The sequence below is a fragment of the Kogia breviceps genome, chromosome 3 (genome assembly GCF_026419965.1).
Source record: "Kogia breviceps isolate mKogBre1 chromosome 3, mKogBre1 haplotype 1, whole genome shotgun sequence".
NCBI classification, from domain to species: Eukaryota; Metazoa; Chordata; class Mammalia; order Artiodactyla; family Physeteridae; genus Kogia; species Kogia breviceps.
The window spans coordinates 158433428-158454788 of NC_081312.1; the positions used below are offsets into that span (position 1 = coordinate 158433428).

Below are 21361 nucleotides of genomic sequence, written 5' to 3' on the forward strand. Positions count from 1 at the left end.
GACCCAACGCAGCAAAAAAAAAAAAAAAAAAAGAATTCCCTTCATCCACAGATCCAATACAATATAAATCAAAGTATGGGTTCTTTTTTAGATACAAGATTTATCTAAAATTTCTATTAAAATGCAAAGGGCAATAATAACCAAGACAATCTTGAAAAAAAGTGGCTCTTTTTTGAGGTGAATATCAAGTTTTAAAATAGAGCTTATTATTATAAAGACAGTAAGATGGTATGCAAAAATAGGCGACTAAACCCATGGAACAGAATAGCTAGTCCAGAAGTAAATCCTCACATACTTAGACATTGATTTATGAAAAAGGTAGCACTGCAGCACAATGGTGAAAGGATGGGCTTTTCAATAAATTGTGCTGGATCAACTGAATACCCAGATGAGGAAAAAATATGTCTTGATCCCTACCTCAGAGTATGTATGAAAATCTATTCCAGACAGATTGCAAATCCAAATGTGAAAGGGGAAACAATAAAGCTTTTAGAAGAAAAGATTTATAATTTTGGCATAGGCAAAGATTTCTTAAAGAGGACTCAAAAAACATTAACCATATAGGGAAAAGTTCGTATATTAGACTATGTTAAAATTAAGAACTTCTGTTCACCAAAAGAGAGCATTAACAGAGTGAAAAGTCCACAGAGAGAGGGAAGATAGTCACTGTACTTTGATCTCACAAGGACTTCTATCCCAAAAAAAGCACCTACAAATCAGTAAAAAAGGACAGCCCAATAGAAAACCAGACAAACCACCTAGCAAACATTTCACAGAAGCTAATTAAACGTACAATAAATATATATATTTTAAAGTTCTCAACTGTGTTAGTAATCAGAGAAATAGAATGAAAACCACAATGGGATACCACTACCAACCCACCAGAATGGCTAAACTTAAAAAGACAGGCGATACCAAACGTCAGTAAGGAGTATAAACTGGTACAACCACTTTGGAAAATTAGTAGTATCTACTTAAGCTGAAAGTAAGTAAACCCTATGGCCCAACAATTCTATTTCCAAGTATATATCAGTATATGTGTTCACTTAAAGATATATATTACAATGTTAGTAGGTGCACTATTTATAATAGCTCCAAATTGAAAATTACCCAAATGCTCATCAACAGCAAAATTGACAAACTGTGGAATAGTCACACAATGAGAAACTATATAACAACAAGAATAAATGAACTACATCTACATACGAACAGGTTAAGCAAGAGATGCATAATGTACAATTTCATTTTCATAAATACAAAACTAGGCAAAGCCAATCTACACAAGATGTTAGATTAGTGTTTACCATTGGGGCAAGGTTGTGGCTGGAAGAGGGCAAGAGGGGTGCTTCTGGAATGTGCAATCTCCTGTTCTTGATCTGGATGTCAGTTGCGTGGGTGTGTGTAGTTTGCAGTCTGCTATATGTATATCATGCTTCAATAGAAAATTCAAAAGGAATCAATTCCAGGGGAATTGGAGAGCTAAATGTGAAGGATAAAACAACTGAGCCTCTAGTAGATAACACAGAAAAACATTTTGGAGATGAGGGAAGATTTCTCAAACAAGACACACACGTGCATACACATACACATAAACTGAACTATGTGAAAATTAGAAACTTCTGGTCATTAAATAACACCTTTTCATTAACAGTGAAAAGGTCAGTAAGCAGAAAACCCTTTCTGGGTCCCAGACCTACATGACCATAGTAAAAGTGTCCCCCCCCCAGATAGGACAAAAGACACTGTCAATGGGCAGGGCTTCCTGAGCTAAGAAGTTCTTCTGATGTCTGTTCTTGAATTGGACCCTTTGAAAGCTTGTTTCTTTTTCAAAATGGGAGAGGCAGTCACATTTCTTATCCTTTTGATTCAATTTACAGCCCAGATTATGATTTGGTGATTTGGGGAATAAGATGTTTTCCTAGACCAAAATGGATTATAATGAGGATGTATATGAGGACAGTATTTCCACTCCCTGTGAGGTCTTTGGTATTTAAGCAGTTTTAACCAAAAAAAAAAAAAAAAAAAAAAAAAAAGTGAAAGGTAAACCACAGAGTATACTCATATCCAGAATATATAAAGAAATCCCATAATGAATAATAATAATAAAAGGCAGACAACCCAATAGAAAAAGATGGGCAAAGACTTGAATGGGCACTTTGCAAAAGATATCAAGAGTGGATAACATATACAGAAGATCCTCAACTTTATTAGTTATTAGAGAAAAGCAAATCAAAGCATTAGTGCAATACCACTACACACCCACCAGAATCGCTAAAATTATAAAGACTGACAGTGCCAATGAGGCTGACGTTGGAAGTGATGGAAACCCTAACACACCACTAGAGACTGTGGAAATTATTTCAGCTCTTGGCAGTGATCGTCAGGCATTATCTACTGATGATACCACATCCTATGTCCCATTAGTTCCACTCATGGAGAAATTAAGATGCACGTGCATCAGATCCATGCACATGAAAATTTATAGCAGCATTATGCAGAACAGCCCCAAACTGGAAACAACCCTAATGTCCATGAACAGCAAAATGGATAAGTTATGGTGTGAGAGACACAATGGAATTCTATACAACAGCAAGTAAACAAACCTCTGCTGCCTGCAACCTGGATGGATTCCAGGCACGACACAGAGCCGAAGAAACCAGGCACAAAAGCAGACTGCATGAGTCTATATTAAAAGCATGAAAAACTAATCTATGGTGTTGGATTCGCAGTTGCCTTTGGGGAGGGGTGAGGGGGGCAGGTTTTCCTAATAGTGTTCGTTTAGGAGGCCGGCGGCGGCCACGCGGGTGTGCTCACTCTGCTGCAGATTTCGATCTGCGCGCTTTCCTGTGTACCAGGCTTCAACATAAATATCTAATTGTCTATAGAGCACAGGCCTAACCACAAATTCGACCGGGGCGGGAGACCCAGCCCCTGTCCTCACCTGGTAGGCCGGGGGCCAAAATCCGGGACCCATCACTGGACCCACGGGTGGAGTGAGGACAGTCACAGCCTCCCTTTCACCTCACGGTGCACTGATGCACGAGAAAGCTCCCTTCGAGGGCTTTCACATTTTGTTAACTTGCGGACACAGCTGTCTGGACTCGGGGGCCCTGCAGACCGCAGCGGCGCCAGAAGAACTGAGCCAGAACCAGAGGCGCGGCAATGCGCGCCGGACCTCCGCAGAGCCCGAGCCCGGGAGGCGGAGCCCGAGCCCGGGAGGCGGAGCCCGAGCCCGGGAGGCGGAGCCCGAGCCCGGGAGGCGGAGCCCGAGCCCGAGAGGAGGAGCTCGAGCCCGGGAGGCGGAGCCCGAGCCCGGGGGCGTGGCTCCTCGATTGCTTCGGCCTGGACGCCGCTCAGCCCGCGCACGCCGGCGGCGATTGGTGCTGCCTGGCGCGAGCGCGGGCGCGGGGCACGCCGGGACGTCGGTGAGACCAGAGGAGCGGGCGGCGCGGCGGGCCAGAGGCTGCAGGATGGTGAAACTGACGGCGGAGTTGATAGAGCAGGCGGCGCAGTACACCAACGCCGTGCGGGACCGCGAGCTGGACCTGCGGGGTGAGTAGGACGGGGGCGGGCGGTCCGGTCTCCCCGCCCGCCAGGCGGCCCGGCCCAGCCGCGTGCGCCAGGGCCGGAGCGTGGCCGGCGGCCTGCGTCTCAGGCCCCGAGCCGGGCTGGGTCCCGCTGTCGTCGGCGAAGGGCCGTCCCTGGGCCCTTCCGAGGCGCCCCACACCCCAGCTCCTTCCCGCACACACGGGGCCTCCGCGATGCTCCGGTAGGACCGCGGGCCTGTGCCGGGCCAGCTGGGCGGACTTCGCGGCCTGAGCCGCTGCGGGGCCGGGAAATACACGATCTAGCGGTTGCGACCCTTGTGCGGAGCGAGACGCGTTAACGTGCTGTCGCGAGGGTGTAGACAGGGTAAAGGAGCGAGGAGACGAAGTACGGGACAAAAGCGATTGTCTCCCCGACATTTGCCCCTCGTTGGCTTCAGCCGTCTTTTCCCCTTTTACTAGCACATTGCAAGGAGCGGACTGTCGGAGCGAGGCTGGCGCTGCCGGGTGCCTGCGGAAGGGTTGCGGAAGCCCCCGAACTGTTAGGTTTCAGTAGTGATTTCCGCCTCGGCGTGCAGCTCGTCAGCATTTTAGGGAGCGGCTTCTCCGGGGATAAGATAATCAGTCTTGGCCTGAGGTTCGCTCCCACGGAGAAAGCGCGGTCGCCGGAGCAGCACGGCTGCGGGCTCTGCTTTCTGCTTGATTTTTTGTTTGCTGACAAAGCCCAGTACTTTTGTTTTGTTGAAACTAAGTTTCTTAGAGAAAGGTTCAACTCAAGCGTAACCGACCGCTTTCACAGTCTTGGCACAGGTGATCCCTGCCTTCTCTCTGAGTCTGAAATGCACCCAGCGTTGAGCAGCACTTACTTTGGTGTAGCCCTTACAGCTCTGCACTGTGTACTTTCACCTTGCCTCGTTTAACTTCTGTTTTTCTCCGAGCACTTATCACAATAATTATGCCCGTGTTAGACAAATCAAGGAGTATTTGAGTTGTCCACAGGGTGATTTACCATTGTGTGTGAACTATTGACTTTCAACTCTGGGTTTGAGCTGGGGGAGGTGAAGTAAGGGGGAACTGTCATGATATCATGAAGACATCCCAATGAGTTCTAGGAATCGGGCCTGTGGGATGCAAAAGAGGTTGAGGGCTGTTGTCCACCATGTGTGAACAACGTTTGGACGCTGACAGTTAAGCAGCTCACAGCGTAAAGTCCTCTTAGGCCACTTCACTAGCTCTGGGGCCTTGCTTAGAGCAGCATGAGGCACCTTGTAAATATTCTTGAAAACTGTTAGGTACTAGTTACTGCTAGTACGTATTCTTATCATTACTGCCCTTGTCACCATCGCCATCTACATGTCCACTGCTAGACTATAAGCTTCATGGCAGCTGGGACTTGTGACTGTCTTGTTCCTTGTACTATGTGCCAGTACTTTGGCAGTGTCCGGCAACGGCATAGGTGCTAGGTAAACACTTTTGGAAGGAACATTAGCTGTGAGTCCAATTACATGAAATGCTGCTAATGTTTTAGGTGCCTTTTAATTATATTAATACTTGTGTGGGTGTTTTTTTTTTCCTCCTTTTTGCAGGGTATAAAATTCCTGTCATTGAAAATCTAGGCGCTACCTTAGACCAGTTTGATGCCATTGATTTTTCTGACAATGAAATCAGGAAACTGGATGGTTTTCCTTTGTTGAGAAGACTGAAAACATTATTAGTGAACAACAACAGAATATGGTAATTGTCTACTAGTGGAAAGTAGCTTTTTCCCCCCTAGAGTAAATGTTGCAGAGTTCCCTGAAGAAGTTGCAGTATATACTGTCAGTTAAACCTACATATTTCTTTTTTTTTCTTTTTAACCTACATATTTCTTAAATGGAAAATGAGCTGCACTTGTCCCATACAGATCCAGAGATTAATTTGTCATTGGTCTAGTCTTATTTGCATTTATTCAGAAATCTTGTGTGTGTATATATATATATGTTCACGGTAAGTTTCTAATTTAAGTTAAAAACATGCTGCTTTGTACATATTTTGGCTGATTTCTAAAATAATAATTAAAATTATCAGAGGAGTCATATTAAAGAGATAACATAAAATTCAACAATTTTTGACTGAACATCTCATTCTACCTCAAATCCTCTGCTATTTGTTTTTATTTAACTGCAGCTGATTTTTAGAATATTGCTTATTGAAATTAAGATCTTTTTTTTGACCCACGTTCATCATCTCTGTAAATTTTGTTGGAGAAAATTAAAGGTCTTTAGACAATGTCTTTAAGAAGTTCTGGGTGTTGAGTTGCGTTTTTTTAATAGGTGTATTTCTCATGAGTTAACTATTCCATTGTGGTTTGGTTGGTGTATCTTGTGCTTGAGCTGTGAATGTAGAACCACTTGTATTTCTGTGCTACCTGCACACAAGTCCTGAGATGAGCAAAGTAAGTCTATTTACACAGGACTTTCTCTTTGTCTTAGGTCTCATTAGATAGTGTAGCAGTGGAAAGAGCCCTCGGCAGCTTTCAGGAGGCATTTCAGGAGGCATGGGTTTTAAAATCATCCCACGTCTGTGACCTCAGACAAGTTCCCTCTTTGTGCCTCATTTTCCTTCTGTTAGAGTGTTGGAAGAAATATCTCTAAGGTTCTTCCCACTTTGAAGTCCTCTAGGCAAGGGCTTAGAGGAAGTTGTTAGCTTACTTAATTTTTACTTTCATTAAGATTTTTTCTTTTTATTTTAGCCGTATAGGTGAGGGACTTGATCAGGCTCTGCCCTGTCTGACAGAACTCATTCTCACCAACAACAGTCTTGTGGAATTGGTAAGTTGAACAGGGGAAAAACGTATTTGCAGGGAGGAGTTAAAGGTACTACATGCCTTTTATAGAAAACTTGGAAAATCCAGAAAATTATCTCATCATCCTTTTTCTTTTCTTAATTCAGGAAATGGGCCATTTTTGATTATGTGTTGCAAATATCTTCCCACTCTCTAGCTCACCTTTTGACCCTCTTAGGGTCTTGATAGAGAAGTTCCTAATTCAAGCATAATCCATTTCATCAGTCTGTTATTAGTACTTTTGAGTTCTGTTAAGCTTCCCCTACCCCAGGGTCATAAAGAAACTCACGTATTCTGTTTCCTAGAATCACAGTGTCCAGTATGGTAGCTACTAGCCACAAGTGGCTACTTTGAATTAAGATATACTAGAATATAAAATACACTACAGGGCTTCCCTGGTGGCACAGTGGTTGAGAGTCCGCCTGCCAATGCAGGGGACATGGGTTAGTGCCCCGGTCCAGGAAGATCCCACATGCCGCAGAGCGGCTAAAAAAAAAAAAAACACTACAAATTCTAGAGAGTTAGTACAAAAAAAAAGAATATAAACTATCAATAATTTTTTTTTTTTTTTTTTGCGGGCCTCTCACTGTTGTGGCCTCTCCCATTGCGGAGCACAGGCTCCGGATGCGCAGGCTCAGCGGCCATGGCTCACGGGCCCAGCCGCTCAGCGGCATGTGGGATCTTCCCGGACCGGGGCACGAACCCGTGTCCCCTGCATCGGCAGGCGGATTCTCAACCACTGCGCCACCAGGGAAGCCCCAATAATTTTTTTATACTGACATTGAAATGGTAATATTTTGGAAAATAGGTAAAACAATGTATTATTAAAATTAGTTTCTCCTGTTTTAATGTCACTACTAGAAAATTACATATGTGACATACATTAAATTTTGTTGGAGAGTTTTATTCAAGAAATTGTTTTACTCCACATTTAGGTCAACAATCCATTTGAAATCTGTTTTTTCTTTTTTTAAAAAAAATTACACTTTCTTTATTTTTTAAAAAAATTTATTTATTTATTTTATTATTTTTGGCTGCATTGGGTCTTCGTTGCTGCATGTGGGCTTTCTCTAGTTGTGGCGAGCGGGCTTCTCATTGCGGTGGTTTCTCTTATTGTGGAGCATGGGCTCAAGGTGCATGGGCTTCAGTAGTTGCAGCTCACGGGCTTAGTTGCCCCTCAGCATGTGAGATCTTCCCGGACCAGGGCTCAAACCTGTGTCCCCTGCATTGGCAGGCGGATTCTTAAACACTGTACCACCAAGGAAGCCCCTGAAATCCAGTTTCTTATAAGATAGTGGGCAAGTTTCATTTTCTCTATTTGGATATGATTATTTTTATGCTTTTTAAATGTGTGCTCTGTGTATAATTTTTAACAAAATTGAACTTATACTATACATTGTTTTGCAACCTAAATTTCTCAAATACTGGATGTTTAAGTTCATATGATATAACTTGGTTTTAGGTTATTATGCCCTTAACCCCTCCCTTCCCTATTTCCCTGATTGTTCCTTTCCTGGTGGCCGAGGTCTATAAGCTTCTTTCAGATTCCCAAAGGAGTACTTGACTCCAAAAGTAAGAAAGCACTGATCAGAGGGCATGTCCTTTTTAAACTATATGAGGTATGTGTGTTCATAGGGAACGTGTGGCATGATGGGGGCAGTATATTCTGTGTGTTGTAATTGTGTTTAAAGCTGTTTGCAAAGATGAAGGCTGTTTGTCCGATCAGTCACTGAAAGAGGAGTATTAAAATCCTACATGATAGGGCTTTCCTGGTGGCGCAGTGGTTGAGAGTCCGCCTGCCGATGCAGGAGACAGGGGTTCGTGCCCCGGTCCAGGAAGATCCCACATGCCACGGAGTGGCTAGGCCCGTGAGCCATGGCTGCTGAGCCTGCGCGTCTGGAGCCTGTGCTTCGCAACGGGAGAGGCCACAACAGTGAGAGGCCCACGTACCGCAAAAAAAAAAAATTTTTTAATCCTATATGATAGTGGATTTGACTGTTTCCATGGAGTTCTGTCAATTTTAGTTTTATATATTTTTAGGTTATTTTATTTGATATATCCAAATTTTATATATCTTACTGATGAAATAAACCTTTTATGTGTGGTGACTCTCTTTACATCTTATTAGTGCTGTTTTACCCTGGTTGTCTATTTTATCTGCTGCAGTATACCAAAAGAAGCTTTCTTTCAATTAGTATTTGCATAATCATTTTTTTATCCAAATTTTACATTGTTTTTCTGTACTTACATTTTAGATTTCTCTTGAAAACAGCATGTGATAGGGTTCTTTTTTTATTTTTTTTGCGGTACACAGGCCTGTTACTATTGTGGCCTCTCCCATTGCAGAGCACAGGCTCTGGACGTGCAGGTTCAGTGGCCATGGCTCACGGGCCCAGCTGCTCCACGGCATGTGGGATCTTCCCGGACCGGGGCACGAACCCGTGTCTCCTGCATCGGCAGGCGGACTCTCAACCACTGTGCCACCAGGGAAGCCAGATAGGATTCTTTTTTTAAATCCAGTCTGAAGTCTGACTTTTAAATGAAATAGTCTGTTTATGTTTAATGTAATTACTGGTATATTTGAGTTTATCTTCTATCTTTTCTAGATTTTTTATTTGTTCCATCTATCGGCATTTTTTTTTTCTCTCCTGTATTGCTTGCTTTCTCTTTTTTTGGCATTCCACTTCTCCTTCTGATGGTTTAGAGATTAGCTAATTATTAAATAGACTTTGTTTCTATTCTTAGCATCCTAGTAATTAGCACACCCATATTTATCTAAGTGTAAAGCAGTTAACCAGCACCTCTACCTCCTGAACAATGCAGCACCTTAACCATCTCACCCCGCCAAAAGACATCACTGTGTTTTGCACAGTCCGTATGTGTGTCTGTGTGTGTGACTAAAGTTACCGTTCTTCCTTTCTTTTGGTTTTTGCAGCTTTATTGAAGTATGATGGACAAATGAAAATTATATATGTTTAAGGTGTACAATGTGAGATTTGACATATGTATACATTGTGAAATGATTACCACAGACTAACATATTCACCACTTAACCTAGTTACCTTTTTGTGTGTGCAGTGAGAATACTTGAGATCTAGTTTTTTATCATATTGAGTACACCATATGTTATTTGTAACTATAGTCGCAATGTTGTACCTGAAATCTCTAGAACTTATTTATCTTATAACTGAAAGTTTGTGCTCTTTAATCAATAGCTCATCTCCCCTTTTCCTCCACCCACCAGCCTCTGGTAACCACCATTCAACTCTGTTGCTGTGAGTTGGACTTTTCTTGAGATTCCACATAAAAGTGAGGTCAGGCAATATTTGTCTTCCTTTGTTCCTTTTTGGATTGTTCTTTAGATTTCCTTTAGTGATGGTGTGCCAGTAGCAAGCTTTAGAGTTCCCTCCCATGCTGTTGTGAGGTATTTAAAAGTGGCAGCTTTCTGAGCACCTGGCTGTGTTGCCTTCCCCTGCTTTTACTGGTACTTTTTCCCTCATTGTCCCTCTTGGCCCTGTCCCACTCAGTTCAGATCTGTTCTAGCAGTTTCTCCTCTGTGTGGGACTTTGTTCTGGAAAGGGCACAGTTTCTGGTGGAGTGAAGTCCCAGATTGCTCGAGCCCTTCAGGCGTCATCACACACTTAATGTGTTCATTATTGGGACATGCCTATCCTTTCTCACACTGGGTACCTGTCAGTCGCTTTGGAGTTCTCGGGGCTGTTGGACGCCTCTCTGCCTTTCCTCTCTTCTTCCTGCATGGATATTGTCACCAGGCAAGTCATGTAGCTCTCACAGTAGTTTGTCCTCACTGGCTCCTGTGTTAGGTTCTTGCCAGAGTACCTTTTCATCTAGTTTGCTTGTAGTTGACCATACGTTTTGGTTTTTCTGTCCTTGTTGCACTGTGTTTTATGACATAAATTGGGAAGATTCAAAAGCTAACCTGCCTTCTTCCCATATACGTTGTTTTTTAACTGTACTCCTTGTCCTTGAAAATTTTATTTGAAGAGATTTGGGGGCGCCTAGAATAAAGGTGCCTTCCCTCAAAGATGACATACCCTTGTTGCTCCCAGGCACCAGCAGGAAAAACCACCTTACACCAAGGTCACGGTTTGAGGTTCCCTATGTGAATAACTTGCTCAAAAGTTACAGCAGTTTTCACATTGCTTTCTTTTCTCAATCACTGCTTTAAGCTCAGTAATCCTTTTCAATTTGCTACAGGAAATTTTTTTTTTGGGGGGGGTCTCTTCTGCTGTTGAGACAGAAACTGTTGTGGCCAAGATATTAAGTTTAAGAAGCTCAAATTTATGAACCAGTGTGTTCAGTAGAAATGTACCAAGCATCTGTGATGTGCTAGTGTTGTGCGGTTCTGGGGCAGGAAAAAACAAATAAATGCATGAAAAAGACAAGATCAGTCCTTGCTCCAAAGGCATCCACCATTTCACAGTATCAAAATGGGGTGTGGTATTCATGTTCTTACCTGTGGCTGTTATTTTACAGGGTGATCTGGACCCTTTGGCATCTCTCAAATCATTGACTTATTTAAGGTATGGAAATTATTTGTGTTGGTGACAATAAAGTCTTTTAAAATAACACCATTACCAGCCTTGATTTTAAAGTCATCAGTTAGTAAAAAGTACCTTTAAAAAACAAATATTGAAAGTATTTCCTTTGGGCTCTGTTAAAATTCCCCTAGTGTTAAGTTCTTATGACATTGAAATGTGAAGAATAGTGAACTTTTCCTTAACTTCATGGACTCATTAGATTTTATTAAAATGGACCTCTTGAATGCTGTGCTGTGAACAACATTGGCATTGTATTGTTCCTTTTCTTGTAGTATTCTAAGAAATCCTGTAACAAATAAGAAGCATTACAGACTATATGTGATTTATAAAGTTCCACAAGTCAGAGTACTGGATTTCCAGAAGGTGAAACTAAAAGTAAGTATTGCTTTGTTGTAAGTCATTATAGACTGGTGTGTTTTGCTGTATACTTTCGTTACTGACTTTTTAAACGGCCCAGTGATTTTTATCATTGGTTTGTAATGAGAATGGGGAGGGGGTGCCAAGTCAATTTTCCCATATGGTGTTTATGGTGGGACTTTGAGTTCCGGTTGTCTTGTGTGGGGCTGGCCTTTCTACAGGTGGCACAGCCTCAGAGCTGCCGTGGGCACTGTCACAGTAGACGGCCTGCTTAGATGCACTCCCTGTGGGGAGTGTAATGTAATCCACGTTTCAGTACCTTTAATTGTTAGAATGATTTTCCCTTTATTGGGGGATTTTTTTTTTTTTAACCTTCTTAGTTCCTTGAGAGCCCCTCCTTGAAACTCGGAGAGGGAACTTTCTTCAGGAACCTTCTCCAGAAAGATGACCACTGCGTCTCCTTTTAATTTGAAATTGGCTTCGTGGTCTTTTCACCAGCCCAGAGTATTCCAGGAGAGTTTTCTTCCATGTTTTCTGAGGAATGCATCTAAATGCATGTGGTATTCCTATTTCCATTAACTGTGTGTGTGGTGTCGCTGTAGGAGCGTCAGGAAGCAGAGAAAATGTTCAAGGGCAAACGGGGTGCACAACTTGCAAAGGATATTGCCAGGAGAAGCAAAACGTAAGATCCGGATATCCAACTTCACTCCACTTCACCTTCAGAAACATTATCTGTCTGGCATTTTGCCTCCTGCAAAATGAAGTGAAACACCTGTGACTAATACAGTACTAAATTTGTGTGATGATGATCCATGACCATCAGTGGTCCATGTATCACATGAGATTTCTACCAAATTAGCAGAGCAAATATTTCAGTGTTCAGTCTTAGTGTGATATTATATACATCCTCTTTTCTCTGTAGGAAGATGAACTGGGTGGTGTTTCTGAAGGAGAGAGTTTCTTGTATCAGTTTGTTAACAAAGATAAGATACTACACTGGTTGAATTACTTTCAAAAGCTTTTGAAAGTAAAAGAGAAGCAATTTCTCTTGGTCTGGATTTGACAGTTTTGTACTTCCCTCCCTTCTCAAGTTTCAATCCAGGTGCTGGTTTGCCAACTGACAAAAAGAAAGGTGGGCCATCTCCAGGGGATGTGGAAGCAATCAAGGTAATCACGTGTTAGGATTCTAGGACTGGAGTGAGCTGTTATGGGTTTAGGACACAAAATTATGTAATAACCCAAGTAATAAACACTGCAAATTTTCCCCACAATTGTTAGAATCCAGCTGTATTTTTGTGTAAGGAAAACTAGCTTAAAGATATCATTTGACCAGACTTTGACTTGAATTAATTATATTAGCCAGTCAAAGTGGAGGCAACTCTGGTCTTTCTCATTTTCCCAGGATGTGTTTATTTGAACAGTTAGTTACTTTTGCATGCTGTCTTAATTTATACTTTGAAAGATTTGCTACCTGAAAGATCCTGCTTGTTGAGAAATCCTAATTTTATAATACTGCCTCCTAAATTATCCAGTAGCATAATTCCAAATAGGTACTTCAGTTAGCTAAGATTTTAGGACATGAGCAGCGATTATTTGCTCTCTTATAATAGGGTCTGCAGCTGTTTACCAATTTTGGAAATTTATGATTTGGTTTTGGGGTTGATTTCACTGTGCCAGTAAAATTCTTCCCCCAACAAAGAACTATTTAATATTCCAACTCAAAAAGATGGTGTGAATTCCTGTGAGTGTTTTCTGGGTGGTGGAGGCTTAGATGAAAGTATCTGTCCATCTCCATTGTCTCCTGGCATCCAGAATGCTATAGCAAACGCGTCAACTTTGGCTGAAGTGGAGCGGCTGAAGGGCTTGCTTCAATCCGGTCAGATACCTGGCAGAGAACGCAGATCAGGTAAAAATGTTCTGTCTTTATTTCCAAATTAATGGTACACTTGGAGTGATTGCAAAACAGTTCAGATGCTAGAATAGTGCCTCATTACCATCTAATCTAATCCACACAAAATGCCGTTAAATGCTCTTTGAAGATAAATCGTTTATTAAAGAATATTGTGTCATAGCACTCTGGGGTTTTTGTAAAAGTTGAGACAAACGTTATTTCATAGCCATGGAATGAAAGCGAACAGTGGAGGTGACCGTGTTGCCTTTCACCCCTGTCCATGTAGGCTAGCTTAGCAGATGAGGACACAGGCTCCAGAGCCAGACAGGCTGAGGGTCAGAGCTTAGCTTCACCAGTTCTGTCCTTGGGTAAATTTCTTAATCTCCACTTAATCTTAAATCTGTGTCTTTATCTTTAAATCTGAGATAGTGATAATGGTAACCTCCAAAGGTAGTTGGGAGGACTAAGTAAGATACTTCATAGGTAACACTGAGCACAGGGTATGAGCTGTTCTGATAGTAAATGCCAGCTTTTTGTCAGGCAAACTGGTGGACACTGGGGTATAAAGTGAAAACTACCCCAGACCGTGCATATTACAAGTTTGATATGAATGTAACTGGGACCTCTGTCTAGACTGGCAGCTCAGGGAAAGTTTCCTTGGGGAAATAATGTTGGAACTGAAGCTAAAAACGAGTAAGACATTAATTAGACCAGTGGTTCTCATCCGTGTGGTTCCTGGGCCCCTGGGCACACATTTTTGGTTTCCTGGGTGACGATGGAATGGGGGTACATAAAGCACCTCTGTGCCTATGTGGGTGGTTGGTTCCCTGTGCTTGTGCTGGCTGAGGTGCGAGGCAGGCAGCTTCACCAACATGAAGTGAGCTTGCCACTTCAAGGAGAGCAGGTAGTATTTGTTACCAATGATAATATTCAAAATTTCAAGCAGAAATTAACAGCTGGGAAACTTTTCCCACAATTGTAACCTTGACAGTTTCCCAGTACTTCCAGACTTCTCTGGAAATTGTTGCTATTAATGAATGTGGTTTTTTAAAATAACATATAAAGAAATGGGTCAACATTTGGAAGACCTGCATAACTCAGTGAGCAGCATTTTCCAAATGATGTTACAGAGTCATGCATACATAAATGATCCATTCAGAGTACAGAATAAACCGGTGGATTTTCAAGTCAGAGAGTATGAAAAGTTCATTGATAAGGTTTCAGACTCCACACTGCAATCTAACCTTTAAGAAACTACCACTTTCAGGACTTCCTGGCAGTCCAGTGGTTAAGACTTGGCTTTTACTGCTGTGGGCCTGGGTTCGGTCCCTGGTTGGGGAACTAAAATCCCACAAGCCAAGTGGCGTGGCCAAAAAAAAAAAAAAAACCTACCACTCTGTCAAGTTTGGGCATAGTATCAGAAAAGAATATCTACAATTGCCTGCAAAGACTATTAAAATACTCCTCCCTTGTCTAACTACATGTCTGTGTGAGGCTGATTTTCTTCATACCCTTCAATCAAAACATACTGTAGCAAGTGGAATGATGAAGTCAATACAAGGGTCCACCTGCTATTTGGCAGACATTACAGAGATGGGCAAAAATAGAAAATAATGCCAACTTTCTCACTAAATATTTTTGTTTTGAAAATATTGGTATTGTTATATTTTATAAAAATATAAACATTGTTGCTATATAATTTATTGTTTTAATGAATTACTGTTTTTTTAAATACTTCTAATTTCTAACATACTGTCGATAAACGTAATCTACTTAAACAAAAGCTCTTTGGGTCCTAAAACTAAAGTATTTGAGAACCCTTGAACTAGACAAAGGCAGAATGGCATCCTCGGGAGAAGGAACTGCATTGGCAGAAGACCTGTGATAAGAGAGCCTTGCACACTTGGACTGAAGGAGGACAGTGTGAGCCGAGGTCAGGGGACGGGGGGAATGTGGTGAGACGGGCAGCAGAGTGAGCTCTCAAGTCCAGCCCCTCAGGAGACTGCAGGCCTGGTGCTGGAGGAGGTCTGCGGTCCTGGGAACAATACAGGTCTGTCGAAGGCTTTCAGGTCTCCCTGGTAACAGCTTGGGGGAGGAATCTGTGTCTAATTGCTTATTGAGACTGCAGTATGACATAAATTACTGAATTAATTTGCTTCCCCTAAAGTGTTTTATTTGGGCCTCAGGCTAGCTTTGGATTTTTCAGTGTCATCTAAACATGCGGGCACATTGAGGAGAGGAAGATGGAGATTTTTCGTGGTTCTGTGAATTTCAGTGGGCCCAGGCTTCTGAGTAGCACTTTCTGTATCTAGAAATGTAATGTTTGGGTCTAACTAGAAACAAACATGAGAAATTTTCCCTAATGTTGACAAGGTTAAAACATTTCCTTTATCAGAATACATTGACTAAAATATCTGCAATAAATTGTTGACAAATAACCGTTTCATTGTTGTTGCCATATTTTTCTTAATTTAGAGACATAGTCACTGACTATCCCCAGCAGGTGGTAGGTATTTCCCCCCCCGTCCCTTTTTAAATTTTTTTGAGTGTTCCCAGTTCCTTTGCCCATAGTAGTGCAAGACAAAACACAAAGTATAAGCTTTTTATCTGTATAAAAAATGAGTTATCAGCTTGACCAGAATGGGTTAGAATGGCAGGCAAAGAGTTTGACTTTCATAAAACACCTTTGTGACCCTTTCCCTTAGGAATGGACAATCCTTTCCAATACCTGCCAAAGACAGATGGTCTCCAGACCCTAAACTCCTCAAGGCAGAGGCCACTGTTGGGCTTTTGTACCTTGCCCAGGGCCTGGCATACAGCAGCCTCACAGATGGGTGCTCACACACTGAGCGAGCACATTCTCTAAAATTGATATGACTTCTGGCTTTGTGTTTTTCTCTAGGCCCCACTGATGATGGTGAAGAGGAAATGGAAGAAGACACAGTCACAAATGGGTCCTGAGCAGGGTGGCCTCTAAGGATCTCAGGACATACAATAGTCCACTTCAGACAGGTCCTGCTTTTTGAATAGCCTTGTTTGTGTCAGCAAAGTAGAGTTCATAAGCATTGTTGAAATGCTTAAGACTGCTGGTAATTTTGTAATAAAAATTTTGAAATCTAAATGCCAGTTTTCTATCAATAGTGCAAATAAAAGACACTCACTGTGCTGCAGATTGCACATCGTTGGGGTGTGTGTGCAGTGAGGCCTGGACATGTGGGAGTTGGAAATGCAGGAGGGTGGATCTTGTGGGTAGGTTTCCCAGTCCTCATGAAATGTTTAGGTTTTTAAATTCATAATAAAACTTACGATTATCTGTGTGCTGCCACTGATTGTCAGAATTTGCAATCTTGGGTGTATTTTTTTCTGCATGAAGAATAACAAGAGCTTTGTTAAAGGTAGCCAGGCTCTAGGGCTTTACAGAAGTCAACATCCTTTAAAGTTTTTATTTAACGCTATGTCCAGACATGCAAATGATGAACTGCTGGTTCGGACAGTTAGAGGGGATATGATGTCTGCCTGTCAGTTGGTGGGATTTGTGCAGAGCAGCAGCACACTCCAGCGCTGAGGACACAGTGGAGGAGTCGGGGCTGCCCGGCGGCCCACTAAGGCGTGGTGTCCAGCTCCTGAGTACCCATTACAGTCCTCACAGCCTGCTGTGGCCAGTTTGGGCTAATCTGAAAATCAAGATGGGGCTTCCTTGGTGGCGCAGTGGTTACGAATCCACCTGCCAATGCAGGGGACATGGGTTCAAGCCCTGGTCTGGGAAGATCCCACATGCCGCAGAGCAACTAAGCCCGTGCGCCACAACTACTGAGCCTGCGCTCTAGAGCCCGCGAGCCACAACTCCTGAGCCCATGTGCCACAACTACTGAAGCCCACGCACCTAGAGCCAGTGCTCTGCAACAGAGAACCCACTGTAGTGAGAAGCCCGCGCACTGCAACGAAAAGTAAGTAGCCCCTGCTTGCCGCAACTAGAGAAAGCCCATGCGCAGCAACAAAGACCCAGTGCAGCCAAAAATAAATAAATTTATAAATAAATAATAAATTTTAAAATAAAAATCAAGGTGGTGGAGGGGAGCGCCTTTGCCAGATATCTTTTCTTATCTGCTGGTGTTTGTTTGGGTTGTTGTTTTTTAAAGCCCCCTGGATGATTCTAAATGTGAGAAACACTCTTCTAAATAGGCCCTGAAACAGATTGGGGTGATTGCTGATGGGCTAGTTGCTGTTTGTTTAAGGCATATACAAGATGCCTGGGACGCGAAGAAACTCCTGCTTGGAGGAGCTGACAGTCTAACTGGAAAGACAGAACCTCACACAGTAGTGGGGTTAAACCTCAGTGTGGTAGCAACGAAGAGAAAAGAATGGGTAGAGCCTTCAGAAAGGAGATGGAGCTTGGGCATCAGGAGGACCTGGCCTTTAGATTTTCTCAGTACGACCATAGACCAGTTCCTCTCCAACTCCAGTGCACTATGACCCCTGGGGGTCTTGCCAAAATGCAGGGTCTGCTGTGGGGCCTGAGGCTCTGTGCTTCTAGCAGGTTCCCAGGAGCTGTCCATTGGAGGATAGCACTCAGGATTTCTAGCCTTACTGCTCACCCCTTCCTCACACCTTCAACTCCTTCAGGGGCCATCCCCTATGATCTGTTTACTGATTTATTACAAAAAGCACTTCTCTTTCTCTTTGGAGGTAAAGTGTGGTCTTACCTGCCTTTTCTTTAGCAAATCATTTTTCTGGATGATTGTGCCATGTCAGGAAGGGCCTGTGCTGTCAGGAACCAGGATTTATACTCAGACCCTGGTGGCACTGAAAAGGCCTCCCTGGCAGGGGCCAGCCTGCTGGGTGTCTGAGTGACACTTGCAGCTTCTGATGGAGGGGATAATGTTTAAAAAGGCAGGTGGTAACACTTTAGCTCTTGATAGTGGAGTAGGTATTTGGTGTGAGCTCAGAGTGGTGTCTGGTTTTCACTCAGGTTGGATTTCAATATTTTGATTGCTAGTGCTGTGTCCATCATCAGTTTGGGGGCATTTCCCTGATGGACCTCCCTACACCCTCCCCTCTCATGATTCATCTTTCAAAGCTCCTTCATCTTTCAAAGCTCCCAACAGAAAAGGTTTACAATCCCATGACATGACCAAAGCACAAGACTGCAGAAAAGCCATAGCCATCCCAGAGGGCTACAGGCCCCTGAGCTGCCCCCTCCCCTGCCAGCTTGCTGATCCCCCACCCCCACCAACATCTGAGGAGGATGAGGGGAAGGGAAGGAGAGAGGAAGAAAAGTTTCTCCTGAGAACCCTGTTCCACTCCAGGGACCACTCACGCCAGCCTGGCCTTGCTCCACACTTCCCTTTCTGAGCTCTCCAAAGAAGTAAAACTGTTTGCAGATGACATGATGCTATATGTAGAAAATCCTGAAGATGCTACCAGAAAACTACTAGAGCTTATCAATGAACTCAGTAAAGTTGCTGGATACAAAATTAATACATAGAAATCTGTTGCATTTCGAAACACTACCAATGAAATACCTGAAAGAGAAATTAAGGAAACTCCCATTTACCACTGCATCAAAAAGAATAAAATACCTAGGAATAAGCCTACCTAAGGAGGCGAAAGACCTGTACTCCAAAAACTGTAAGATGCTGAAGAAAGAAACTGAAGACCATACAAACGGATGGAAAGAATGGAGGTGGAGGAATCATGCTCCTGGGCTTCAGACTATACTATAAAGCTACAATAATCAAAACAGTATGGTACTGGCACAAAAATAGACATGGATCAATGGAACAGGATAGAAAGCCCAGAAATAAACCCATTTGTGGTCAATTAATCTACAACAAAGGAGGCAAGAATGTACAGTGGAGAAAAAAGTCTCTTCAATAAGTGTTGCTGGGAAAACCGGACAGGCTACATGTAAAAGAATGAAATTAGGAAACCTCACACTATATACAAAAATAAACTCAAAATGGATTAAAGACCTAAATGTAAGACTGGATACTATAAAACTAGAGGAGAACAGGCAGAACACTGACATGAATTGCAGCAATATCTTTTTGGATCCATCTCCTAGAGTAATGGAAATAAAAATAAATGGGACCTAATTAAACTTAAAAGCTTTTGCAAAGGAAACCATAAACAAAATGAAAAGACAACCTAAAGAATGGGAGAAAATATTTGCAAATGATGTGACCGACAGATTAATTTCCAAAATATACAGACAGCTCATATAGCTTAATATCTAAAATGAGGGCTTCCCTGGTGGCGCAGTGGTTGAGAGTCTGCCTGCTGATGCAGGGAACACGGGTTCGTGCCCCGGTCCGGGAAGATCCCACATGCCACGGAGCAGCTAGGCCCGTGAGCCATGGCTGCTGAGCCTGCGCATCCGGAGCTGTGCTCGGCAACAGGAGAGGCCACAACAGTGAGAGGCCCGCATACTGCAAAAAAAAAAAAAAAAAAAAAAAATTAAAGAACCCCAATCAAAGAAAGTCATGGCTTCTTTATCTGAATGACCAAGATGTTCTTTCACACTTCTTAGAACCCAGATTAAAACATAAGTCCATCAGATAAATGGAAGCAATTTTAAAAATAGAGGGATAGAAACTTCATTTATATATACATGGGGAAAAAGTGTTATATTTTTTTAAAGATCAGAATTTTGCAAATTTTATGGATGGTAAAAACTTCCATTTTCCATGTACTCCCTTAGGTTTACCAAATCAAACTCTCTACAATGAGTATGTCTAGCACTGAGCTGTTTTAAATTCTTATTTTCCTGTCGTCAGTGACCCAAGTGCAGAGGTCATCTGGAGGTCAACTCTAATCCACCCATGGACATGGCAGCCTTGACTACTGATGTTCAAGCTAGACACCATCAGCAGAACCACATCTCCTCACATGGGTGAATTTCTACTAGTAATCATGGAAACGGGGAAATCAAAGGATATTCTCTATTGAGAATCAAAGTTGTAGATCCCCATCATGGGTTCATTACTTTGAATGTTTGACCCAAAACACATACATCTATTGCACCATGTCCAATTCTACTATATTTATAAGATGCAGCCTTACAGTGAAAGAGAAACAGGTGCAACAGCAATATCTCATCCTCTCTGAAGCCCCTAGAGTCAGAAGTTTTAAAGGCAAAAGAAAGTCATACTTTTCCTGAACAAAAAGAGTAGAGGCATTTAAATTTAAATTTAAATTTAAATTTGGAGTCTGTCCCATCCCTTAACTGTCACATACACTCTCTTTCCACATAAGCCTGAGTTTAGAATGTGTTGTTCAGAGATTGTATTGTGATGAATGAAGTATTTTTTATTCTTTAAAAAATATTACTCATTTGTTAAAAAGTGATGGAGTGAGCATAATACTAAATTTCATGATTGTTTTTTACCAGAATACTGAGATGGACCACCTTGAAGTCCAGTTTCTTCATAAGAGTCTTTATTCAGTGATAGCATTAACTTCCCTATAAAGCAAATAATCCCCACAAAAGAAATGTTAAAAATATGACTCATGCTCTCTGACTAAAAGAAAGCAAGGCAAACTGAGCAGTTAGATATCAGTGTAATAAGTTATATTACATGAATCTTACTGCAGCATTGTTTATAATAGTGAAACTGGATGTCATCAAATTTCTATTAAAGAAGGAATAATTAGACAAATCATGGTATAAAAAATAATTAGGAATTAAGAATGAAGGGAGGAAAGATTATTTTATTAATAACCATTGAATAAAGCAAAGCTTTCACAGGGAAATAAAGGAACAAAAAACGACAATTCAGACTTCATTTCTGGTTCGGCATGTGAAGAGTTTGGAAGTTGCCATTCTAACAAGTAAAAAACTAAAACTGAAAATCAGTAAATTTTGTTAGATCTATCAGAGAATTGAGGTCACAGGCAAATTGCCGGCCCCCAAATCAGAGAGACAGACAGGTAGGTACAAAGAATCTCATTTACTGAAGCAGAAATGTGCAAGCAGAAACCTCCATGGACACCAGGGAGAAAACCTGAACCGTGACTGACAAATTGCTGGAGGCTCAGTGCAGCAAGTGTGAGAGTTACAAACTCCAGGGGGACCCAGTGTTAGGGAGGGGTCCTCCACTTTTGTGAGTCTTAGCTTCAGAAATCCTATCAGGTTCTCACACTGAAAAATTGGAGACAGTGTGCTGCACGTCCAGCAGGGGAA

General features: G+C 42.3%; 1 protein-coding gene across 1 annotated transcript; it reads left to right on the forward strand.

Moving 5' to 3' along the window:
• Window positions 1-3361: 3361 nt before the first annotated feature.
• SNRPA1 (small nuclear ribonucleoprotein polypeptide A') lies at window positions 3362-16517 on the forward strand. The gene is made up of 9 exons (XM_059056858.2): window positions 3362-3552; window positions 5132-5279; window positions 6277-6355; window positions 10867-10913; window positions 11204-11306; window positions 11891-11970; window positions 12380-12455; window positions 13101-13194; window positions 16082-16517. The coding sequence occupies exons 1-9, from the start codon at window positions 3471-3473 to the stop codon at window positions 16138-16140; spliced, it is 768 nt and encodes a 255-aa protein (XP_058912841.1). The 5' UTR covers window positions 3362-3470; the 3' UTR covers window positions 16141-16517.
• The last annotated feature ends 4844 nt before the right edge of the window (window positions 16518-21361 follow it).